Here is an 11,038-nt window from a genome sequence, read left to right as displayed (position 1 = left end):
CACCAAGAAGTTATATTCAATTGATGCTTTAGCTTTTCAACCAATAAAATAACCTAATCCCACGCAGATGCATTAATCAAACATCGTAAACCCACACCAAAAAATTCATATTTTATACTTAATGGGAGTATCCAAAATGACTATCGTCATCCTCAAAATCATCCACAAATTATTTAAATGATCGTCCGCAAGCAAAATCGATCAGTGGAGTAACATCCAAACCGTATCCATGAATTCCCACAGAGCAAACCAACTGTTATAATTATGGAACGCCTTCGAAAATTAAAGAGATCACTTACCGTGACAGGAAATTAATGATATTCCGAGAGAGAGAGAGAGAGAGAGAGAGAGAGAACTATTCTCTGTCTTTGTAGGGTGATTTTCCTTTGAGGCCCTATTGGGTTTATAGCCTGGTGGTTAATAAAGTTTTTCAGCTAAACAATAAAAAAAAGAAGAAATTTCATTCTAAAATAGATAAGAGTAAGCAAACTTGACAATCTTTAAAAGGAAGATTATAAGGGATGTTGGAACAGACTTGAATAAACACAATGGTAACATTACATGATTCACAAAGAAACATTAGCAATCCATTCTAGATGGCAAAAATTCTTATCTATAAAACACTAGGGTAAACCTTTGCACCTACCAACTCTATTATTACTTCACCTTAAAGTCAGTGCTTATTGAAAGCCTTGACATAAATGTATCGAAATGATTACTCATCATTCCTGAAATAAATTATGAATTACCGCAATCTGCTTTCAATAAAACAACCCTATAAATTCATGACGACAAATATCACGTCAAAATACTAAAAACAAAAATCATAAGAAAATACTGGCTTATAAAAATAATACTTAAGGCCTTAATCATTATAAGAAATTCTTGCAACTAAAAGAACTACAGCAAACTATATATGTATCAATAAAGGAGAATAAGCTAAGTAAATACCAGAAATGAGAAATTAAAATCATGAAGGATAGGATTTTCACAAACAGACTACTTGTAACTAAAAGCATGACCATGACAACATAGACTTGTCAAAGAAAGGCATAAAATCACACAAAGAACACACAGCATTACACAATGAAATCTCTAATATACAAAATATACAAAATAAATCAATTACAAAGCACAGGAACCAAAACCATATTGGAAATGAAGCCAGAGAAGCCCCAACCAGCTGGCAATCACAACAAAGCAACCTGTGAGAAAGAGGGAGTACCACAGACAAGCAATACAGTACACCTAAATGCTGGCCAAATAAGCGACCCACAGCCCGAAGAGGGGCAAACAAGTCAACACACTATACCTCGATCTGTGGGTTCCCCTTTGGCTGTGAAAGACACACACAAGAGGGTTATTAGTACATGTGATTAGGACGAACACACTTGTTAAGGCAAACATTTTCTAGGGAAAACTAAGACTAATTAATATTAGGTGCAAATTATGAAATTAATATACAAAGCTTAAAGAAATTTATATATTATTTACATAAAATTTACAATGTACATAATGTAACAAAATCTGTAAAATCATATATAAAGTGCTCAGATTAACTTGGCAACTTGTTAGTAATAATTACTTAAAAATAAACGTGAACACAGTGGAAGTGGACCAAATATAAGTTTCAATTATGAAATGCATGAAGTCACTATTTCAAAGTTCATTTCAGTCCACAAGTAAATGAAAGATTAATGTGCAAAGTGTAAGTTCAATCAAACATTCTCTAACTAAGAAGAAAAAGACTGGGCAGTGAAATCTAAAATGGAACCAACATACTACGATCTATAATTCTAACACATTCACCATTGTGTTATTCACAAAGTTACATGGATATCTCACACCATTAATCTCTGCTGCTTAGTTGCACCGACTCAATACTCCACCTATGTATCAACATAAAAAAATTCCAGTACCCCAATAACTTATAAAATTACACTGAATTACTCTATACAATTTTCAACATTAAATTTCAACTTACGTAATTACCTACTAATCGTACACTAATTCATCCGTTGACAACAATCAACCATGCTAACCTTGAGTCTTCAAAGCAGGCAGGGCTACATAAAGTAACTATTAATTAGAATTTAGGACTTTAAAAATCTCTACTCACAACTGCACAAGATGTCACATAACCCTCATCAACAAAATTGTAATATGTACCTCATAAAAACAAATGATTAACATAAGAACATAAATATATAAATAAAAATATTTCTCAAACCGTAAATATACTTTATCTCCTGTTGCTAAAGTTCATTAATCTTCTGAAATTACAGAAGAGATTCGGGATAAAACAGAATTCCAGTAAATTATAAATTCCTCACAATTATCCCTCACAAAATTACACTAACTCATGCAATCCATTCAAACTACTTATGGCTACTATCCCCACACAAAAAAAGTCAGCTCCCTACACAGAGGTTCATCACAGACTTCATCGAAAATACAAAATATATACAGAGCATTTGCATGTCTCGGGAGAAGGAACTTCCCTCCCTCTCCAACCAGGACGGTACCAAATGGCCCATGACTTGACTTTCATTTCCCCTATCTCTGATAACAGAATTCCACTGTTAGGTAGGGTACTACTACAGTACAATTCCCTGTCGAAAATAATTCCATTTAGTTTTTTTTTTTTTCACTGCCGTGATGATCACTTCACACTTCTAAAGCTTGAAGTAAACTATGAAAAAATAAACTCAATAACAATTTTGCGTCACACGATGGACAAAGTGGAATATCATAAAATATCATAAAACCTATTTGTATATTTTAACAAACTACAATAAAAAAAAAAGTGAAGCAAAATGTCAAATACTTTATGAGATGCAAAGTTGCCGATAGCAACTAAAGAAAAGTATCTTTGATGATAATACATAAACTTGCATGAGAGTATCCCAATGCTTATTCATTTCATTGGCTTATGAGTGAATATTACTGTACGGTCCTATTTACAACCATGCGCTTATCCTTACATAACTGATGTTCCAATTACTCTCGCACAAGAACTAAGGCTAAGGCCCCACCGAATCCGTCGCGGCGCGTCGCATGCGTCCAACACGGCTAAGTGTTTTGTGCGTTTCGATCAACTGTCATAGTTCAAACACGAGTGGCCCCACACGGCGCATGAGCGTGCGTGGCGTCAGGTGCGTTACCGGACTAGACGCACAAGGAACAAAACGTTTTGTTTTTAGCCGCGCGTGGACGTGCATCTCCGAGCTGGGGTCCGCATGAAGGAAGAAATTGTGGTAGACCTACAACAACCTGCATTTGAACCACCTGCCCAACTTTGAGCTATAATCAAATGTGATGATTTGTGGTTATGATAAAGGATTAAAGTATTTTTTTATTATATTCTAATGGATACATTTATGTAAATATCTTTGTTTCAGAAGTTCCTGTATCAAAGTGTTCAGTTCACACACAATTCTACGTATCTTAATTTTTGTATTAAATACAATAAAGTGCAACTTTACAAATTTCAAAATCAGTAATCCTTCCCTCAGAGTTACTACAAGTTTCTTACGTTGATACGGATCTTCTGTAATTGGTATCAAATTTTGATATTCAAGATATAATGCCCTCGTGAATTAAGTCAAAAGGTTTTCGGCGTTATCCGACAATATTAAAAAAAACTTGTCTGGACGCTATCGTAACTTATGAAAGAGTTTTGCATATTCTCCACTCTTTCCTCTTCTAAATTTATGTCATAAGTCCAGATTTTCTTACTGTTCAACCCCTCTAATTTGGTTGACAGCACCGAGTCAGAGGAAAACCTCGCATGCTCCCTTCATAACAGCAAGTACTGCTGAAGTTTGAATTGTCTGTCTTATAACCGTCACTCGTTTGTCTGGTTGGGCCACACGCGCAGAAGACGGACACGCTTGTAGACGGATAGCCATGTTGGACGCACGCGATGCGCCGCGACGGATTCGGTAGGGCCTTAGCCTAACATGGGCAGAAAAAATGTTAAAGATTAAATGTTTAAGAAAACATTGATAATTTAGATTTAAAGCTCATACTGTCACAATGAGGGACTGTAGAACAGTGTTAAACACACAAACCTACAAAAACCAGTAACATAAATCTAAAAGATGTACTGTACAGTACAGTACTTCAGGATTCTGAATGACCAATACTTTGGGTTAGCTAATGTAACAGGTTTCTCTATTCATACGACTGCACAAGAAAAGCACATGCTGACTACTTACTCAGTTTATTTATAAATAAAAATAATTTCAAAAGACAGAAAACTAAGAAGGTAATTGTAATACATAGTACTATTTCTCAACACCTGGGGATACTGTAACTAGGTAGTACTGTATATGGGACATAAAAATAAAAGCATAAAAAATCCCAATGATCTACTGAGAAAGCAAAATAAACCACTTGCAGGGATACAAGTAATTCATACAGAGGTGTACCAGATACTGTGTACTACACATAATTCATAGTGCCATCGATGACCTAAGTTGTTGGGACGCCATGGTACATTTTTGCATCAATCATATAGTGCTGTACTAAATACTGTGTATAAAATAAGATAAGAAAAATTTGTTCTTGAAAATCTATGAAAAAAATAAAAAAAACAAAAGGTTGGACAGATTAACATATACCATAACAACAACAACAATTCTGTGTTTAAGACACCTGAAGGAATAAAAAATTATTCCATGATTTCATGTACAAATGGATACAACTTACCTAAACAGATATACAAAAACTAAATGAAATTTTGCAGTCTACATCACATGAAAATACAGAAAAGAACCAAGGCACATGAAACAAGGATGAAAAACCTTCCATGAATAACTTTCTAAACCTTTCTAAACATTATTGACTTAAGTTCAGAAAGCATTCCAACCAATTTCATAATCAATGGATAACAAAGTTTTATATAATAACTATCCCACTTACCCATCTACAATGATTATACATCTCAGCTTAGAAGAAAGGCTAAAATTAATGAGCATCAAAGAACTATGCTGCATCTAAAATGTGCACTGACCCAATCGCCAATGCAAGGAACTGACCAAGCAATGTAAAGAGGGAAACGGGAGATGTGAAACAGAATTGCCTGGCACAGAAAAATGTTCTAAATAAAGGTTATAGCACACAAGCCTACCTTGCAGGGACCCCTGTCGATCAGCGCCATGGCCTGGAAAAAATGAAAAAAATATGATCAGTCTGAAGCATAATTTTATCTCTAATTTTTTTCATTAATGTTACAGATAAGACCAGGTTCAACATATAACAACAACCTTTTCCTGTTAAATTAGTAAAGGCAGTCCCGGCTTACGACGGGGTTCCGTTCTTGAGACACATCGTAAGCCGGAAAATCCTCAAGAATCCTAAGAAAATTTACTTTGAATGCTTTAGGTGTAGTATGTATTATAAACTATGTAAACTGTCTTTTTCATCTAAAAAAAAAACCTTCAAATATTGATTATCTTGTATTTTTGGAGTCATATTTCATCTGTCAGATCAGCGTCATAAGTGTAGTAACCCTGGAAATAGTTTCGGATGAATATAATTGAAAAGCGTACTAACCTCCGAACCCATCGTAAGCCGGGGACTGCCTGTATTTGGTTTTAATCAAGTAAATATGATTTTATCATTTTCTGAACAGAATAAGATTTTATATAAACGTATGAAATAACTTGGCCCCATTTTTGGAGGATGACTACAGTATAATCTTCCCAACTCTGGATTCAATACATTCAATCTTATCTCAATATTACCTAAAAAAAAAAAAAAAAAAAAAAAAAAAAAAAAAAAAAAAAAAAAAAAAAAAAAAGAGAAAATTGCCACTTCCTGCAAATGCTGAGAATACAGTATGTATAGCAAACTTCAATTAACATTCTCTTCCTTGAGCTGACCTGCAATTTTTCTGTTCACTCTTGGAAATAACACCACAAACGGTTAACTGCAAAGCTGTGAAAATGATTTAAGACTTAAATTTTAGAGGATAATAATCAGGTGCTATAGTTCAGAGTGGAAAATAAGAAATAATTTGCAGTTTGAGGGGTTCAAGTGAAAACTACAAATACAAATGCCAATTTGCATTGTTTCCCTGTCCTCTAAGGTTATTGATAATTTGATCTTTAAACCTTTATGTACATATAATATCCAAATAGTTCTTGGATACATGTAACATTCATAACTAACATGTTAGGATTGTGTACTCATCTATTTAGTTTTCTTAACTAGTAATGGTGTTTTAATTGAGCTTCAACACACTGTATCATGTTTATAGTGTTCTGGGTAGTATTCAAGGACTTTTGCTAAATCAATTCCACTAGCAATATGAATGTGACTTTGAAAATAAGATCATACAGTATACCTATACAGGTTCTAGATTCTTGCTGAAATTGTTCAATCTTCTCTAAAGTGAAATGAAGTGCCTGAAGGCCTTAAACGGGGAGCTCAAACATATCTCTAGCCTGGGTTAAAAGCTGAACAACAACAAAACAAAGCCTGGTAAGATTAGCCAATCTCATTTCTTGTTTCCCCTCTATAAATCACTACTAGTAGCCTGGTAATCAAAGTTTTTTAATACTGTAAGGTACAGCACTGTACATAAAATTACCATGTAGCTCCAATAATGTATATTCATAGCCCTCCATTTGATAAACATCATCCAATACCATCAATAAGGTTGCTACAGTTTGTAAGGCTTCCAATAAGTAAATTAAAATTTTGGTACGTATTAATATCACAAGCTTCTGTTCTATTGATGTGGGAATATTATTCTCAAGTCAAGATGCCACCATCTTTTTCTTCTATACATGAAGTTTATCTTGGAAGGGAGCTGTTCCTATTAAAGTATATTCAGTGTCTACACCTCTAATTACTGCATGCTAGCTACTTCATTCAGTACCAATATTCAGATAATATGCAATTATGATTTGTACACAAGACTCATCGTTCCCTTTAATAAGCTGGTGGATCAATCTTCCTGACAATTTTTTGTAAAATTAATGCCCATGAGTTTACATGAAACAACAATGTCACTTTAAAGAGGACACAAATAATTTGAAAATCCACAACGGAAGCATCAAATAAAAGAATAAGTTACATTGCATATCAACATCAATTATACAGCATCATAAAATTTCTGTATTTATAAAAGCTGAAAACAATCAAATTCTAATTCCAATATTACTCAAAACTTAAGACCATTAAGTTCATAGCAATGAAAAGCCGTAGACAAACAAGGGCAATGATGAATTCTGGATTGTGAAAAAAATATGACACTAAAAGGACAGGTGATAGTGGAATAAATATTTCCCGTCATGAATCTACTAGTAATTGCTATATGAATTATCAGATATCACAAAACTTATCATATTTTGCACTAGCATTATTCAAAGTATAAAGTACTGTAATACCTTCTTCTTAACGTTTAAACTACTGAAATACGTACTGACAATAGCATCATACAAAGGAAACTTTGATAAGCTATCTTATCTTGATAGACTAGATTCTTGCTTTCATGTACAATATTCAACTATCATACCCTGGTCAAGAAGGTAAGTCTAACTTTTAAATACACTGAAATGACAGAAAATCATCAGCACAGTGTTCATTTTCTTGTACTGTACTGTACTGCTGCTCATATAATGTTTCTACTTACAATAACAAGTTGATGCAGCCTTAATGCTGGATACCAACAATTCTAAACTATAAACCTTTCTCTACTTTATCTACTATCCAGTTCTTCAATGAAATGTCATTAGACAAAGAAATGAAAGGAGGGTGAAGATTAAAATTATTACAAAAAAGAAAATACACATATGCTTTCCCAGTGTATGTAACAAAACAAGGAAATCAAAGAAAGAAAAAACTTGTTTAGAAATATCAGATATGATTAAGGAAATGCCACAAAAAAAGGGTATGCTAGTAGAAGGTGACCTAAATCGATATGTTGAAACATAAGAGCTGATTTTGTAAGATAATAAGATTTGGTGAGAGAATCTATGAAGGAGGAGCAGTGCCAGAATTCTTTCCGAGGCAAGGATTAAAAAATTAGTTCCATGCAATCAGTAATTGCACAATCTTGACAAACCCCAAACAGATGTTAAGAAACTGATATGCAGAAGGTTTATTCCATTAAAGATGACATAAAAGAAAATTACTGCAATGTTTTACCACGCACAGTCTGTTTAAAATAACACTCTTTATGTGGGGAGTTGACAGGAACAGAGAAAAAGAAGACAAAAGAAAAGCGGTCAACATGAAAACCAAGAAGCTTGAAAATCAAGAGATATGAGCCTTCAAGCTCTGGCAGAGGATGCAGGATGAGGATACAAGTGCCTAGAGAAAGAGGATGGAGGTCAAGAGTTAGGCAGCAAAGGCAAGGGGAAAGATTACATATTGAATGGACCCACTATCCATAAAAAACAGACAAAAGAGAAAAAAAAATGTTGAACTGCAAAGTGGATAAGTATAGAAAAATACAAAAGGTACAGAGAACATAAATGGTGATATGTGGAAAGATTGAAATTGAAAAGAAAAAACAGGTTGCCAGGCATCATTACAGTACTACATACAATTATCATCACATACAGTCCCACATCTCTGTTGACCCTGATGAAGTACATCATGCCTTAATAAGAAAGAAGTTGTTGGTTTCTGACTCAATGCCAATTCAAAATTAATCTACGCTTACACAGTAATGAATTAAGTACAAATATACAAAATTTCCTAAACTTTTAGAGGGTAAAAATGGTGACTCTACATCTATAATGATTGACAGATATGCAACCTGAAAACAACACAGCCTACTGAAACCTCAGCTCACCAAACCTAATATATGACACAGTAGCCTAGGCATACAAAGACCCCATACATGTTCTAGCTCTTCCTAGTCATACCAGCCTGCAGCCTCTCATTACTCAAGGTGCAATTCTCCACAATTAATAGCTAGATTAATTGCTGTAGGTGGCAACCAGAAATTGCCGATATATTCTATATAGAAAGGCCTAGTCATTTTGGGATTGAATGCCTTACATCTAAAGAACTTTACATTACATTTAGATGGCTATAGCACACAGCTAATATACTGCATAAACAACCTTGACAACCCTAGCAATACTTACAACCAAGCTTGGTTCCGACCCACTGGTTGTGTCAGAATAGATGTAAGTCGAACCTTAGAAAGTGGCCAACATACTGGGTAGGGTATAATATCAAACCTTTGCTATATAAAAGTGCCTACATAGTACTATAATGTAATGTACAATCATTATTTCAATCTTTTTACCATAATGTACTTCTACTAATATACTTTTTACCATAATGTACTTCTACTAATATGCCAGAAGTTGATTCTTACGTAAATTGGTTTGCAATTCAATCTCCAGTAGTTAATACCAAATAATGCTGCTGATAGGGCAGGGTAACTCAAACTGATGCTGCTCGAGTGATGAGAGCTCTCACGAGATGGCGCAGAACCAAGTAAGTCAATGGTCAACTGTCAGAAGTAAGGTTGTAAGTACGAGTGGTCATATGTCAAGCAGGTTGTAAGTTGGAAGGTAGTTGTTCAGCAACCTAGACTATCATCTACAGGCTAGGCTAATTAGCCTATCAGTACTAGTCTATCATAATCATGTACAAAATCTATGATCACTATGCACTAAGAGCCTAAGCCCATAAATTTTAGCTTTGAAAACATTGTACTACATGGCCTGAATAGATAATTATATTTATCATTATGGTACTTGTATTGGTTACTACTTGTAATCTATACTATGATAGGCCAAAAATAGTACAATGAATGCCTATTTTAAATCATTTTAAGGTTTTTCTTCTACAAGGAAATTGTTGCAAATGGATACTATCCAAGTTTGCTATTTTGGTTTGTTTCAGTGTTTCTTATTCTGAATGATATCTGTCAAAATAATTTTAGTTGCTCTTATTCCTCAACATTACACAATGACATCAAGAAGATGATTGCGCTTGTGTACTGTGACCTTATTTATCTATTTGACCAACGGCATTGGATTTCTGGTTTTCAGGAATTCTAAAATTTCTGCTCCCATCTTGGTTTCATCATCTTGGTCTGTGCGTGTTGGCTGTTCTCTGATGCATTATCAGCACGTATCAAAACAATTTGCCCATAATAATACTTCCTCAGAACTATAACATGTGCTGACTACCGAAGACTGCATATGAAAATCAATAAAGAAGAAATTTTAAAGGTAAAAGTGTGTTTCTGATAGTTTGCGGTTTGATTTTGACAAATTTGATATCTAGTTCTGTTGACTATTGTAAGTTAACCAATTACATGCAAACACACACACACACACCAGTGATTCATGATAATGGAGAACCACAATGGAAAACCATTGTCTTAGGACCAGGGTAAATTTTGGAAAAAATGAACAGAGAGGGCAACAAATAACCAAGGTATACAAGCAAGCAAATATTATATCTTTATGGTTTGTGGCACCCTAGGTCAGGTTAGGTGGGATGGAGGGCCTCCGCTGGGGAAGCATTAAAGTCAAGTAGGACCCAATTCTTAGGTTAGATGCAGTAAAGTGTACGATGTGACTGAGCTTGATACATTGTACTGATTGCAAAATAAAGTATTATGAATTGAACTGAATATGGAATTTAGGCCAAAGGCCAAGCATTGGGACCTATGAGGCCATTCAGCGCTGAAATGGAAACAGACAGTAAAAATGTTGAAAGGTGTAACAGGTGGAAAACCTCGCAGTTGCACTATGAAGCAATTGTTAGGAGAGGGTGGGAAGTAATATGGAAGAAAGAGAATATGAACGGAGGTACAATAAAAGGAAGAAAAGGGGTTGCAGCTAGGGGGCCAAAGGCACACTGCAAAGAACCTTAAGTAATGCCTACAATGTGCCGCATGAGGTGCACTGACGGCACTACCCCGTTACGGGGAATATAGTATTATGGAAAACTGGGTTCTCCCTGGCTGATTACTCAAGGTCTATAATACATTACGTATATGATTTGCAGGCCTGTAGGTCAGGCTGATATTGGGGGGTGGTTGCCACTATTC

At 34.7% G+C, this 11,038-nt stretch overlaps 1 protein-coding gene across 2 annotated transcripts in view; it reads right to left on the bottom strand.

Annotated features, from left to right (window-relative positions):
- LOC135210298 (unconventional myosin-VI-like) overlaps positions 1 to 11,038 on the bottom strand; it is a 95,133-nt gene that overhangs the window by 83,110 nt on the left and 985 nt on the right. The window contains exons 2-3 of one of the 2 annotated variants that reach the window (XM_064243181.1): positions 5,135 to 5,167; positions 1,313 to 1,336 (exon numbers count right to left, since the gene is read on the bottom strand). In XM_064243181.1, the coding sequence (XP_064099251.1) occupies positions 1,313 to 1,336; positions 5,135 to 5,164 (54 nt within the window). In that variant the 5' untranslated portion in view covers positions 5,165 to 5,167. The remainder of the gene's footprint in view (positions 1 to 1,312; positions 1,337 to 5,134; positions 5,168 to 11,038) is intronic. The other variant, XM_064243182.1, reaches the window with a different exon arrangement.

Source organism: Macrobrachium nipponense, chromosome 39, assembly GCF_015104395.2.
Source record: "Macrobrachium nipponense isolate FS-2020 chromosome 39, ASM1510439v2, whole genome shotgun sequence".
NCBI classification, from domain to species: Eukaryota; Metazoa; Arthropoda; class Malacostraca; order Decapoda; family Palaemonidae; genus Macrobrachium; species Macrobrachium nipponense.
This window is presented reverse-complemented; position numbering and strand designations above follow the sequence as displayed.